The sequence below is a fragment of the Phoenix dactylifera genome, chromosome 6 (assembly GCF_051530095.1).
Source record: "Phoenix dactylifera cultivar Ajwa chromosome 6, Ajwa_hap1_PhDact_Kaust_v1.1, whole genome shotgun sequence".
Lineage (NCBI taxonomy): Eukaryota > Viridiplantae > Streptophyta > Magnoliopsida > Arecales > Arecaceae > Phoenix > Phoenix dactylifera.
Genome location: NC_143195.1, coordinates 29277625 through 29293395, shown reverse-complemented (window position 1 = coordinate 29293395; position 15771 = coordinate 29277625). Strand labels below are relative to the sequence as shown.

Here is a 15771-nt window from a genome sequence, read left to right as displayed (position 1 = left end):
GATATAATAAAAGGGATGACTTATTCTATTATTGAGGGAGGGCAAAAGGTTATTTTTCTTTCTCCTTCAAGAGGTCCCCAACAAGACAACCCTCTATCTCATTATGTTATCTGGATTTATGCAATGACTCATTTGGTTCGCAGGAAAAGAAGAAAAAATATGGTCAAATGCCTCATATTGAGTTAAAGTTTTAAAAAAAGAGGGATGAAAAATTAGCTTTCATATGAAAATAAAACTTTCAGTACACTTTATGGAAAAAATTTATGTGGGACATAAAAAGGTCAAATTTTTAATGGCTGCAAGTTGGAATTTTTTTTTTTCTAAAAATATCCTTAAGTTTTTAGAAAGAATGGGGTAGAGTTCTTTTCTTTATTAAAGGCATGTATTCATATAACTCTCTCGGAAAAATAGACGCTCAACTAAACATATGTCACTGTAGAATATGTCACTTTTCTATGACTAATCAAACATGCAAAACCACTTTTTTAGGCATCATATATCTGGGCATCAATTTTCTAGAAAAAATATTCTATTGAGAAAAAAAAATTCTTCAAACAAAATGAGCCTCAAAAGATTTGTCTTGACGAGGCAGCGGGAAGGAGAAGAGAAGTATATGGAATTTCTGCTACCAAAAGAGGGCCAAGAATTTCTCACCTTTTCTTTTTAAATGATAGTCTACTATTTACAAATGCCAATAAGGAAGAGGCAAAAAAATACTGAATTTGCGACAAAAATAAGAGAAAGCTTCAGGGCAAATGATCAACTTGGATAAATCCTCCATCACTTTCAACACAAAAACATAGTGAGAAGCAAAAGCGGAAATTGGCAATTTAATGGGAGTAAAAAAATGGAACACCCTTAGGTCTTCCTTCTATGATGGGGGAAATCAAAGAAAAAATATATTTAGTTCAATCAAAAAAAGAATGGCAAAAAAGCTCCATGGGTAGAAAGAGAAAAAATCTATCCAAGGCAGGAAGAGAAATGTTATTGAATGCGGTCATGAGCAGTTCTAATATATGCTATGAGTTATTTTCTTATTTCAAAAAAAAAGTAAATGAGGAGTTAAATTTGTTAATGGTAAAGTTTTAGTGGGGGCAAAAGGAACATGGGAAGAAGGTTCATTGGATAAGCTAGAAAAAAACTTTGTTGAGAACAAGAGATAGGAGGTGTGGGCTTCAGAGAACTCCAAGCCTTTAATAGAGTACTACTTGCAAAGCAAGGATGGAGATTATTATAGCATTCTGATTCTCTCTTGTTTCAAATATATAAAGCAAGATAATTTCCATCATGCTCTTTTCTATAGAAGCTGGATTAGGATATAACCCATCATATGCATGGAGAAGTATACTGGAAATAATATCAGTACTTAAAGCAGGTTTATGCTGTCAAATTGAAATGATGAGAGGGTGAATGGTGATTCTCTCTTGTTAACATATTGAATTCTAAAGCTAAAGTTAGTGCTTTAAGTGACAATGACATATAGAGGGTGTTGGAATAAGATAACTGTTAATCTATTGTTCTTTTTCCCACGAAGCTCAGATCATTCTTAAAATTCCAATTAGTAAAAGATTACTGGATGATAGATTTATAATAGCATGCCACAAAAATGGAACTTTCACTATTAAGAGTGCTTACCACTTGGTAATAGAGCAAGAAGATTTGAAGAAAGCAAGTATTCTGAAAAGAATTAAAAAACTTATGCTGTATGATCTCAAAAATATCCTTCCAACAACAGCAAATTTGAGTAAAAAGGAAATCAGTTTGAAAGATGAGTTGTTTGAATTATGTGGTGACAGAATAATATAATAATCTACTGCTTCAAATATTGTTGATTTGAAAGACAAGTTGGGAATAGAAGGACTACAAGCGCTTTGGATAATAGGAAAATCCGTAAATAGTGGTCTTAACTGTTCCCATGATGCGCTCCCCAGACCAAATCCAGCTTTTGGTGTCTGGTGAAATAGTGAATGTGAGTACAATTTTGTCAGCTATAAAGTGTCTGTTCTTCTTTTAGCAAAAGTTAATAAAGTGTTTGTGAAAGCGAAGGTTAGGGTGGAGATAACTTACAACTTCAAAAGAAGAAGAAGAAGAAGAAGAAGAATGATGAGCAATTTTTATGAAAAGAATGATTGGAGGCTTCTAAGTGGCATTAATATAGCCAAAAAAAAACTACATTTTACTTGAATTGATGGATTTGTTAATCAGGCTATCTATAATTTCACAAGAAGAGGGTTTAGAATCTAGAATCAGAAATGGTTTAAAAAAATAACTAGTATGCTTTATCTTATCCTTTTTTTTCAGACTTTGGTAATTAACTTGGGGTCTTTGACAGAAACCATGGATCTAATGAAGTCAGGAATCTATGCTCTCAGCTTCTTTACAGGTTTATGAATGCCAACAATATGAATTGCACTTTTTAAATTTACTTAGGTAGTCCACAATTACCCAATGAAACCAACTTAATCTTTAGGCAGCAGAAGTGGCTAATTTGCCAAACAAAGATGTGCTTGTTGAGATCAGTGTTGTATCGGCCTACAAGCAATGTATCTGTGATCTCATATACCGCATGTAAATGTTGCTCGGTCGTAGTCTGGTCTTTTTTTATTGGAGTTCCATCTATGCAGAAACCAGGCCTTTTAGGCTGTGGCAGTTCCGCCCCCTCATTTCTCAGCATGATAACTAAGTCTGCCATCGTTGGTCTATGTTCACTTCCTTCTTGCATACACAAGGGACCAATTTGTGGACATCACAAGGGTTTTGAGCATTCTTTCACTTCATCAAGTAGCACCAAGCATCTATCATCCTCCCATAGCCTCTATGCCTACACAAAATCATAGACATATTGAAATGAACTAGCAAATTGCATAGGGTTCTTCTTGATTCACCATTCTATGTTTCTTACGACTTAGGAACTCTAGTATGATAACTCCAAAGCTAAATACATCAGATCTCACTGAAAAGATGACATCCATTGCATACTCTGGTGACATATAGCCTCTGAAAGCCATCTGCAGAATTATTATATGATCTAATGATTGTAATGCATGCATATTTGCATAAATCTTCATTAAAAGTATAACTTACTATGGTCCAACCACTCTCCTTGTATTCTCTTGATTTTGGTCTCCTTTCAAAATTCTTGTAGTGCCAAAGTCTGAAATTTTGGGATTCATGTCCTCATCGAGCAGAATATTGCTAGCTTTCAGGTCCCTATGAATTATTTTTAGCCTAGAATCTTGATGAAGATAAAGAAGTCCTCGAGCAATTCCCATAATAATGTCAAGATGCCTTTGCCAACTAAACAATTCATCTTTTATTTTATCTGGTGCAACATTTGAATTTTTGCCAGCATAAGTATGCTAAGATGGTTATTCTACACTATCTTTCATATGCATGGAAGTCTCAGAAACCATGATTAACCTTGCATTAATATGTCAAACAAAATAAACAGAGAGTGAAGTGAACAGATATAAACCAAACTTTTAGAAACTTAATCCAGTAATGTGGTTCCTATGGTTTCCTGCTAACATTTTCTCATTCCTTGTTATCCTACAATGACTCATTTTCAAGTAATGCATATATTGTAAAGCTAAACACCAAGCAGTTTTGATTTTTAATTTTGATATTGAGGAAGAACAGAATTCTTGTGAGAAGGATGCCCATTCTTAAGCAAACGACTGATAAACATATCCTTAGAAAAGGTCTTCAAATAAACTCAGAATGAAATGTTCAGTACAAATATTAATATATTTCTTTTAATTCACTATGTTTGATTTACTTGTACTGTAAACACCATGTGTTCCATAAGGAGCATACTTATCGCATTGGTCTTTTGGAACATACCAGTAAAGGTTCCATTCATTGATCAGATTAGACCACAGCAGCAGAAAAGACAAGCTTAACATACTAATTTGTATGATCTGTATCGTAATCAATCTAGTCTCGCAGTCAGTTGAATATAATAACTCTCACACCAAAAAAAAAAATCAAACTTTATTATAATATGTTGTGGATTGTGGGGAATCTCATTCATGTTGCACTTAAAATAGTGTAGCTGAGCAAAGTTTATTGACTCAATTATTCTAATAAGTATTTAGAGCACAAATCAACGTAAATGCTTTTCTTTCTTGCTTGCTTCTTGGATCCCGCCCCCCCTCTTCTTGTCTTCAAGCAAACAGATGAGGAAAACTCCCACCCTGCTTCATTTTCATATAGATAATGAAATAGAAGACAGAAAAGAAGGACATCAGAAGGACCCAAACATCCAAAATACGTCGTAAGAGGAAATCCAACCAGTCCCATAACTATTGCAAACAGATGCCAGCATATTTTAGAATAAAGGAAGCAAACCCTCATTGCTTTCCCTTTGTTTTATTTTTTTTAATTTTGACTCACTAAATGAACTGACAATTTTTACCCACTTATAGTTGGTGTTAAGTCTATAGCTAATTATCACACTCAGTTATTCCTGTGTCCAGTCTAGATCTCCTGCAATCACTTACAATTGACAGTCACAGTCCATACAACTAGAAACATGTTAAGAAGGAAGCCACTGGTGATTCTCCCTCCCATGGAGAGAAATCCACTGGTGATCTGAAGAGTTCTTTCTCTCCAAATAACATCGGTATGAGTGGAAGGCATGTAGATTAGTAGAAGATCCATCATGGAAGTGATCTATGTCATTGCCATTCTTGGCAGAGGAGACCGGACTTTGATTCTCCATCTGTAGCTGCAATAATTCCCTTGTGAAGCAACTATGATGTTCCTTCCCTTAGAGGTGAGGATAGAGTAGGCAAAGAGAAGAGTCTCATAGCGATATCGATATATCCTCCCAAAATCCAGTTACTTTCACTTCCCAAACAATTTGTATTTCCACAATGGTGGAAGTTTTGCCAGAATGATCTTTCTGTACATGGGAAATCCTGGAAAAGGATCATGTAATTGCATGGCTGCCACCACGAGTCTAGCAATATGGTGGAGAAAATTTCGCAGATTCTTTTTTGCTGGAAATCCTACTCTTGAGTCCTCAAATTCATCTATTTCATTGTTCATTCCTAGAATGATGCTGCATGGCTTCTGAGAGGAGCAAATTGGAATTTGGTCAACTTGTACCGGATGTTCTGGTCTGATAGACCTATGGACAGCATTTCCAACAGTTTCATTTGATGGCTTTAAGCATCTCTCTTTATTTTCCTTTCTACGGTTTCCTTTGTAGTAGGATTTTGGCTCTTCAGCCTGGTAAGGCCAGGATTGTTTGGTGAGTTCTTGTGTTGATTTACCATCAAAAAAAAAAAAAGTTTTCGAGTTGACTTCTTGTTCTGAACTTTTGTTTTGCTTTGACTTTAGGTTGAGTGAGTGGCATATATTCTCCTGTTCTGTTTCTTATTATGTCATGCCATTTTCTTATTGAAATGGTGCTATTTTCCACCACTAGGTTCTTCCGGGAGAACGTAGGGAGAGGAGAGGAAGATATTAGGGAAGATGAATGGAAGTTGTGGGGATTTGAGGGAAGATAAAAAAAAACTTTAAATTATCAAATAGTCAGGGGTTGCATGAAAAAAATGTTTGACAAGTTACGATTCATAAATCAACTCCAATTATATAGTTGGGATGATGCTTGATCAATTCCACTGTTTGATCAATTATCTTGTTAAGATTCTGACTTATATCCACCAATTCCACTGCTTTAATTGCAGTTGCAAAAGCAGCAGGTTCTCGAAGTCCCATTTCCCCAATACTAATAATACTTCACACAGTCTCTTAATGTAGGTCACCAAACATAGCTAAATGCACGCTAATGCATCCTTAGCCCAATGCTTCATTCTTGCCTGCACGACCAGTTCACACCTTTTTTTTTTTGCAAGAAAATGCATGGTGCACACATCCACAAGATTTAGTCCATCAAAAGCAGTGTCTGAATAACCAAAGTATCCCCATTATCATGCATCAGACACATGCTGAAAGGCTACAGATTGATGGATCGATCATTTGCCAACCTATGCATGAAACCTTAGGCACGAATTCTGAAATATCTCTAGGATGAAACACTGGACATGCCAAGACACTAAGTTCCTGCATCCATGGCTAGAATGGTGCTCAAGTTCATGGGGTGCATGTACTCGGCGGAACCAATCATGAACTGGCTCACAATGATCCGGTTTCCTATCTCTGTGGGATGGAATGCATCCCAAAATGCATACAAGTTGCGGTTGGCACATAAGTTTGATGCCACGGTACATAGCCCAAGCCCATTGTAAGGTCCTTGCCCGCAGCATGCAACTTTTGATGTGACAAAACCTGAAATTTTTTTATAAAACACATTGTTAAGATCAAGTGAATGAATGAAGATGAAGTTATTAGTAAGTATCCATGACGTTTCTTACCATACGCCTCTGGATCTGATATGAAGTCCATATGCGTCCTGAAAGCATTGGCAGAGATAAAGATGTCTGATCCAAAGTGGTTGTTTAGTTCTTTCAAAGTTTGGAGCAGCAGGGAATTGAATTGGTCCGCAGCCCCCAGCAGTTCAGGGTCACAATCACCATTCAGACTTCTTTGAGCGAGCTCTGCCGGGGCACAGCCAAGAGGACCAGTTCCGGTGACCAGGACTCGACGGGCACCTAATTCATATAGCCTCTGCAATTGGATAGAAACGATGCATGAAAAACTGGAGCAATGTTAATTGTTTTTTTTCTTTAAAGCCTTTCATGTGCAAAGATTTACTATGGCAATCAAGGCCTACATTACTGACTTTGTGAAAGATCAGCTGTCTCCCTTCCATTACCACAAATATTATTTCGATATTGAGTTCAAACCAATTTTTGGACAATGTTGAAATAGTCAGTGATTCAGTATTAGACGTACTAGTTCCTAGTTCAGAGGTTGTTGACATCAAACTGCAGTGCAAACTTATAGCAACCAAAATTTCTATGGTTTGAAGTTCTATTCTCTGAGAATTATTATACGAGGTTATACATGTGTAGTGCCATAAAATATATAACATACAAGAGGAAAATAAGCGAACATTGTTCATGATATTCATTTTCAAATTTGCTGCTTATTCACACAAAATATGAATGAAGTTGAGCAGCTTGAGCAGCATGGACGGAGCAATGATCTTTTTTGGTTTGAATGTAGACCATGGAGCCTTCATGAGAATAAAGATTTAGTTGCTCAGTTGATGCAAAACCACGACAGACTCTGAAAATGCAGAATATATGACTTATTTTGCAGAGCTCAAGGCAGTTGGCATCATATAATTGAAAGTTTCAGCACTGTTCATGCATCAGATTTCTACCCTCTGCAAGGATGAACATTTTGAGGTGGCAAAGAAGACATACCGCAAGGATTTTCTTGTATTCAGAGATTAAATAGTAAACATAGTCAGGAAGCGCAAACTCGATAGATCGTACAGAAAATGGCACCAAGAAATAGTTGTTAACAAAGTCATTGCCTCCAAGACTGATGAGGACAAGAGCTTGGTTCACAAGCCGCTTCGTCTGAGCCCGTCCTACAAGCGAGCTTAAACTCTGCTGGTACTGCTCAAAGTATAGCAGCTGCTCGCTGATTCTAATAATGTTTACCTGCAAACATAACCGATATATCAGCCGATCTATATCTCAAGTTCATCAACCTTTTAAGGAAAATAATGCATAATTTGGCTTACAAATTGAATTCCAGTATCATTGAGAATTCCAACCCCTGCTGACGCAAAGTTGGCACCGACAAGTAGTTTTCCTCCTCGGAGCTCAGGGCTGAGGTAAGGCAATGTAGGTTCGGCCCCAAGGTGCTCACCTGAGGCACATTGAAATTGTTGGTCAAGAAAACATGGCAAACATAGATCATATCAAAGTGAAGAGAGAAACATTCACTGAAACATGCATTCATTAACAATGCAGTAGAAGAAGCTAAGTAGGACTGCTAACTGATAATGTCAGGGATGTTGAGCCCATTAGAGAATCTGCCTGTGGGTTGGTGAGTCGGGTAATCGATCCCATAAGGAGGCGAGTCGGCACGAGCTGTGGTTGCCAAGTAGTTGTTATTGCCATTGTCAACAAGAGAATCACCAAAAACAAAGAAGGCTCGGGCCTCCATTGTTGTTGAAAGAGTTCCTAAAGTTGTAAGGCCAAACAGAAAGAAGGCAAGAAGGAAATAGGCATCCATGGTTGTAGAATGAGATGGTTTTGATTGGATGGGAGCAGTAACACTAGTAGTTAGAGGTTGTGGTGGGGGGCTATATGCACTTGGATTCCAAAGGTGGTGGCATGTATAGGGCTCCTTGCATCACAAACTCACAACTTTTTCTTCTTCCACCTACTTAAGACCAATAGAGTGGACAGAAGGGCCACAGAAAGTAATCAAAATCTAATTGTTTGCCCTATTAGGAAGTCGACATTCTTCTGCACCTTCGAGGTGGTTGGCAGCTTACGTTATCTATCATTAGGCCTCAAAACCTACTTTGTTCTATGTCTCAGACGTTACATCTATGACTACACGGACATAGAATGCTCATTCATGAATTATCATGCATACTGGTGGCTCCAAGCTCCAATACAAAGATTTTTGGTATGTTTTATTCCATATACCGCTCCAATATTGGTCAATATTGATGTCACCACAAGATCAGTGTAACAACAGCATTCGAGGGACCATTGACATTAAGGTTCTAATCTTAATGCCAAAGATGCCCCTATCAGATTATTGGACATCCAACTCTTCACTGATTAGCTAGTTCAAGGTAGCTATTCTCCTTACATGTTATAAAAGGATAACTCAATCTATGCTCATTATGGCAAAATAAGGATAGTATTCCATGCTTTCAAATTGTAAGATGACTGGATCTTAAATCTATTGCATGCTTAAGAAATTGTTGAGATTAATAAAAATTAACTTAAACAAGTAATATGACATGTCAATTTCTTTATTTAAGGAAACCAAGCTATATGTATGCATGCATAAGTGTATGTAGGTATATCCTTCCCCATAAGACTCCAATAGAGTTCCAACTTTCTCATTGTCATATATGGTAGAGTTTCAACCTTTTCATTGTCATATATATATGTACTAATATTAGAAGTCAAATAGGGTTGCAGCGAGAGGCAATTCGATTTTGTCATTACTTTATTAATGGTTTGCTTCCCTTAATATTTAATTAGCCTTAAAGTAGGGGTGACAAAATATGACCCGATCCGCCAACTTGATCCTTGTTGAACCTGCCATAAACAGGTTTGGGTTTGGCCTAAACAGGTTCGGGTTTGGCCTAAACAGGTTCGGGTCGTAAACAGGTCGACCCGTTTAACCTGTTTATTAATTGGGTCGGATACGGATTTTAGATGTCAGACCTGTTTGAACCGTTTAACCCGTTTAACTGTTGGGCAGATTAAACAGGTCTAAACAGGTTAAACGGGTTAAACATGTCTAAACGGGTTAAACAGGTTAAACATGTCTAAACAGGTTAAACGGGTTTAAACAGGTCGGGTTGGGCAGGTTAAATAGATCTAAACAGGTTAAACGGATCGGATTGGGCAAACATGTTAAATAGGTCGGTTCGGGTTGGGCAAACAGGTTACCTATTTATTAAACAGGTTAAACGGGTCGGGTCGGGTTACCTATTTATTAAACATGACAGGTTCAGGTTGTAATTTCTGACCTGTTTAATAAACAGGTCGGGTTCAGGTTTATAATTTTCTGATCTGACCTGCATGTGACCCGATCCGTTTAAAATCCGACCCGACCCGACCCGATTGCCACTCCTACCTTAAAGTGCTTCTACCATGCATTAATTCTTAATGAAAACATACAGTGTTATAGAACAACAATACTACTACTACTAGGACCAAAGCTACAACTTAATGTACCCTCTAACTTTAAAATTGAAGAATAATCACTAAATTTTTGGTATGGTTTACGCCAAAGAACTCATATGAAAAGGAGGGATGGGAGGCAGTTCAACCAATGCCCTTAATGTTTCCAAAGAAAGTATATTAAAAAATTCAGATAAAGCTAAAGATTCACTGCTATAATATTTATTGGAAAGGGTTTAAAGCTTAAAATATTTATGATTTGAATAATCCTATATTGGATATGTAAAAATGCAAGTAGGCTTCCATTTAATAATTAAAGTTCAATAGTTAAGTTGGCATTTAAAATATTCAAATTGAAGAACCAGATTTATGTCGCATTTGACTCTTGCATTTATAAAGTAGGCGTTACAAAATTTAAATCTGTAACGTAGATGCTAAAGATTTATTTCGTTTTTGACTCTAGCATCAGTAATGTAGGCGTTACAAAATTTAAATCTGTAATGCAAGCATTACATTGAAATGCTGGCGTTATCGAGCTTTTATGAGATAACAGTGTAAATATATAGGCCTTTAAGGCTATTATGAGCCTCTCCAGGTGTTACCTGCGTTGCGCCTGTATATGGGCTCCAGTTCCAGATTTCAGACACTTTTGCTTCCTTTCTTCTCTCTCGACTTCTCCTCTGCTTCCTTTCCATCTGTCTCTGCTCTCCTTCTCGGCATGCCAAAAAGCCTTCTTGGTATAGGAGATGAGATCATTTGTAGCGTTTGTTTTACACAATAGAGGGCCGTGCATGATTGGATGGCCAATCACCTATTTCAAAAATGAATGGTTGTCGTCCTTCTCTTAATGTGATGGGTGCCAGCCATCCATTTAGTGATGTATCATCCATCCAATCATACATAGTCCTCTATAGTGCAAAACACGTATCATAAAAATCCAAACTCGATCATACCATAACATGATCGTCTCATCATAGGTGTCTTCAGGTATGATCGTCTCATCAGAGAAGTCTTCAGACTGAGCCAGATTTGTTATACAATGAGTGATTTCACTAGATACCTATACGACAGAGCAAATTTCATTTATAAGCCAGTGTTCCACCATGTCTCATTCCAAGCATGTATTTTTTATTCCCCTCATATTTTTCATTTAAAGTATTAATAAACAATAGTAAGTTATTGACATATTATATTTTTTCTAACGGTCTAAGAAAAAAATTCCCATCTTGATAGTTGATAATATTGCATGCTAAAACTTTTAAATAAATTCTTATTATAGATTTTAGTATTTAAAATTTATAAACTCTGTAACTTTGGCATTTCTGGTTTTTATATATATATGATTTTTTTTTGCTTTAAAATTTGGTTGTATTAAGTTTAATTTTTCTATTAAACCTTTTATTTTCTATTATTCTAAAATATTATAGAATTGTTAGCTTTCTTATTTGATTCAAGCAATGAAATTTAAATTTTTCCTACCACATATCGTTCAATATCAAAACTAATTTTCAGCATTCAAATCCATTCTTTCAAAAAAAAAGTGCATAAAAAAAGTTTATTAAGGAAAACCTATACGGCCAGATGATGGATAGGGATTATTAGATTGAAAACATAAAATTTGTTGAAAATAATGAAATAAGTTATGTTTATTAATTAAAAAACAAAATAACAGGTAGCAAATAGCAAGCCAAAATAAAAAAGCTTTCCCTCCTCCAGATAATCTACCTCTTGGCTTCACTGGAGTCATTTTTCAAGTCAGAACGCTCAGCCAAGGCCCATGTTTGGATTGGGTCCATATTTCAAGTTGACCAGAATTTAGTCGGGTCATCAAGTAGGTTAAGACCCCACAAGGACCCTTTGGTCCATGAGGAACCACCGATGGAAACATCTACTTCTAATAGGTTGCTTAAAGGACGAAAAAAAGGAAACTTCATTGCTTCTTTATTGAATGATGGAGTTCAGTTTGCTTGTGAGGAGGATATTGCTCTTAGAGGCTGTTTAGATGATTGGATTGAAAATCCAATTGGATTCATGAGTTGAGCTAGTATAACCAGCAAAGCCATAAGATTACAGGTTGGGATAAACCTATATTTATAAATACCAAAAAGTAACTTTGGTGGAGGCTAGTCCGAATCCCATAAGAAAAAAAAGAAACCTCAGCTAATCTTATATATATATATATATATATATATATATATATATATATATATATATATATATATATATATATATATATAGGATTTGAGCTAGCCAAGGTTGTACTGACTCAACCACAATTTCAGTAGAATTTTCAGTCCAGTCATCCAAACACGAAAATTTATTTGGGCAATCTTATGTTCCTGCAATCTCTAACAACTAGAGGGTGCTGTTTGGTGACATTGATTACGACCTTAGTGCCCTCAATGATGACTTCAATCTAGAGGAACCCACTCGTTTAGCCTCATTAGCTGTATGCATGATAAAGTGTATAGCCCATTGTATAGCGAGACAATGAGCTAAAGTTCCCCTGGTAACAATATATTATATTGTGATGGTCTTGGTTTCTCAATTGCTATGATCCACCCATGAGTGGATGCGAGAAAAGGAGAGAGATGTGATGCTGGTGGTTCCACCACCGCTTCATCGATAAAACTTGCCCCCAAAGTCCGTCATAGCCATGCCAAGGTGCAAAACTTTTAGCTTTGCCCTTTTAGAGCCTTCCTAGACCCTGGTTTCAATTAATATGAAGTGGAAAGTGTAGTGTTTCCATTAGATAAGCTCTAGAGATTGGTATGAATGATGATAAACTCTCTAGCTAGTGGCATCCATAGACCCAAATGACTCCACTATTTATGTCCAAACGCACCACTAGAATTACAATGGATTGCTTACCTCTCCACCGCACTTGCTAAAACTGCCTTATTCAATGAAATGTAAGTTCTAGCAACTTTTGTTAAATAAAAATGAACATAATAACATAATTTAAAATTATTTTAGAGATAGAACTCATGAGTCTAAGATAACCCCAAATTGTAATTTGGGTCAGCTTGGAAAATGTAGGGTTCAGTTCAGGTTGAGAACTTGGGTGACCCATTCTAACATGAATCCAACTTGATCCACCGGTCTCATCCCAAGCCTAAGCCTCATTTTGTGTAAGGCCCTAACCAACCCAATTCAAACTTATATTTCGATAATTAAGCTCCTGTCGTGATCTAATTTAGAATTTGCTCAGACCAACTGACTATACACAACCTAATTCGAATTATGCTTCAACTGAAAATTTTGGAGTTAGGTCGGAGCTCGGTTTAGACGGTCAAATTGATTGTTATTTTTGGCTAGATCCGACTTGAGTATTTTCTTAATTGAGTTGGGTTGCAATGACTTTAATTTGACCCATCCCATCGAAGTTGAACTTGGGATATGCTATAATCATGCTCTTCAAGGCTACAAAAACCGAACTCACGTTTCATCAAAATAACTTAATGATCAATGATCAATGGGGATTCACCCCAAGTCCCCTACTAGGTACAAACACAAAGACCTGCCAAAGTTTGAGTCGCTACATACCTTCACAACCAATCTCAACCAAAACAAGTAGCATATCTCAAGTTCACATTTATAAACATAAACTATTCTGTATTAGAATATTTTGCATCTCATAATGTGTTTTTATTATAAATTGAGCTTTAACTGAGTACTCACACCCAAGCCAAGGGCCAAAAAAATTAAATTTTGAGTAGTGTTAGCTTTCATAATATTTGACTTTTCCAATATTTTATAAAACAAAAATTTTGGATTTGTCAGTTCCTATCCCAGCCCTAACCTATGAAATTAATGCTTGGCCTAGCCTAGGACTTTTCCGAAGTCTAAGATCGAAACCAACTTTGATCCAAGCTTGTATATTAAGCACAACTGAACCTGGATCTCTATTTAACTAACCCAACTTTAGACCCTACATGGATTGGAGGCTACACCTCTCGAGTCACAAGCATCTTGCCCTTCAATTCCTATATGCTAAACTAGTCACTCCAAATCCTTCTCTCCTCTCAGATCTGGTTCTCTCCCAGTCTCTTGCCTCACATTTTCTCCCTAGTGGTGAACAAAGGCTCCAACCTAGTAGCAGACAGTGGAGCCTAGTTGATAAGGCGGTGAAAAAAGAGGGAATCAAAGCCCTCGACAGTGATGAACAAGTCTCTCCTACATAGCCAAGTTCAACAAGTTCATGTTCACAAGGCATATTGTCTCCACCTTATGTGCAAGATGATTCCCCTCATCCTCTTTATAACCAATGTTATTGCCATGGCCTGCATCGTCTCCAATAAGATCACTGCCTTCCTCATCCTTGTGCTCCAAAAGCTCCACCAGCAAGTTCTACATCATTGCTATCAACTTCGAAACTTTAGATTTCCTTCTCACAATCAACAATCACTTTGGCTCAATCAATTTGGGCTTAATCAGGTCAAGCCTGTTTGGACTTCTGGTATGCCTTGTGATACTATGTTTCAAAACCAATTTTAGTTGCGAGTGTAAGATTAGGGATAAATTAGGCTCATATATATACTATGTTTCAAAAGTTTGATAAATTAGGGTGAGATACATACATAGGTTCGAGAAAGGATTGTTTTGGTTAGGATAGATTTAATCAAGTATAATCGAGTATGTTTATGTATGATCAATCATGATTAGATATGATCAAATTTTATCGGATCTAGATCAGGTGTGCTCGGGGCTTAAATTGACTACATTGAAATAGGATGAGTCAATTTGGTGGGTTAAGATTAGGATCAAGTTGGGTTGAATGTTCTAGGGTGGATGGACTAGGATTTTGGTCAAACAAATAAGGATTTGAGCTGAATAGGCTAAGGCTTAGGTTTGTTAGGCCGTGGTTTAGGTCGAATAAACTAAGTTTGGGGTCGAATGAGCTTGGAATTAGACTTGCCAAGTTAGGCCTTGGGTCGAATAAGATACTATTCTATCTACAGTAGAGGCATCTACATTGTAAGTTTAAAAATGTCTATAAATCAAAAATTATATATTTTATGTGCATATACAGGTTACAAACCAACAAACACAACATTTTTGACCGTAGGTATTTTAGTTAATATAGATTATAACTAAGGGTGTGGATATTCCACCTGAATGCCTCATTATTAAATTTGAAATTGAGAGTAGATATTTCTTCTATCAAAAGAAGCATAACCCATCTTTATATACGTGTGTATTAGTTGAAATGTGATGCATCATTACTTTTTCTAAGGAAAATGATATGAAAACTATTCAAATGAAATACGTGGTAAAACACTTCTCTAATAAAATAAATCCCAGAGCATTCATTCAAAGCTGCAGTTAGTGCGTTGCAATAAAGTTTGTCAAGACTCAAAATTAGTAGCGATAAGAAGCATGTTCGTTAAACATGAAATATCTTGCGCAAGTTCTACCATCTAGAAGTCCTTATCTATCATGGGAAGCACTTAGGCCCTGTTTGGGGGAGCTGTTGGCAGTAGAGCTGTTAGAAGTAGAGCTGTTGGAAGTAGAGCTGTCTGAAGTAGAGCTGTTATAAAAAGCTGTTTGCTGTTTGGTAACTACATTCGTAAAGTGATGTGGTATTTTGTTTTGTGTTTGGTAAACAAACTGAGAAAGTACTTTTGTATGACAAAATTACCATAAAGGACATTGCATAGTATTATACAACAGAACATAATAAAACATAACATAAATTAATACATAAATATACGATATAGTATAATATTATTATAATATAAAATAATATTATGTTAATATAGCATAATAGTAATATAATTATTAGAGTAAATTAATATTTGGTAATATAACATAATATTAAATTATTTAACATAACATATTAATGTATTATGATATAATGTAATATATATTATATTTATAGTATAATACAATAATAAAAGTATAAAATATTATAATTATTAGTATAAATTAATTTCTCATAATATAACATAATATTAAATTATTTAAC

The 15771-nt window shown here is 36.1% G+C and overlaps 1 protein-coding gene across 1 annotated transcript; it reads right to left on the bottom strand.

The window, feature by feature from the left end:
• Window positions 1-5915: 5915 nt before the first annotated feature.
• Window positions 5916-8198, bottom strand: LOC103721577 (GDSL esterase/lipase At5g33370-like). The gene is made up of 5 exons (XM_008811844.4): window positions 7926-8198; window positions 7667-7794; window positions 7341-7583; window positions 6384-6636; window positions 5916-6297 (listed from the first exon to the last, which is right to left on the bottom strand). The coding sequence occupies exons 1-5, from the start codon at window positions 8161-8163 to the stop codon at window positions 6065-6067; spliced, it is 1095 nt and encodes a 364-aa protein (XP_008810066.2). The 5' UTR covers window positions 8164-8198; the 3' UTR covers window positions 5916-6064.
• Window positions 8199-15771: the final 7573 nt, after the last annotated feature.

What these genes read in the sequence shown, in the direction of transcription:
- LOC103721577 (XM_008811844.4), bottom strand. Translation starts at nt 8,163, where the DNA reads ATGGATGCCTATTTCCTTCTTGCCTTCTTTCTGTTTGGCCTTACAACT. An exon ending in AATACAAGAAAATCCTTGCG is followed by an intron (nt 6,637 to 7,340) that starts GTATGTCTTCTT and finishes ATCCAATTGCAG; the next exon opens with AGGCTATATGAATTAGGTGC. An exon ending in ATCAGATCCAGAGGCGTATG is followed by an intron (nt 6,298 to 6,383) that starts GTAAGAAACGTC and finishes AAAAAATTTCAG; the next exon opens with GTTTTGTCACATCAAAAGTT.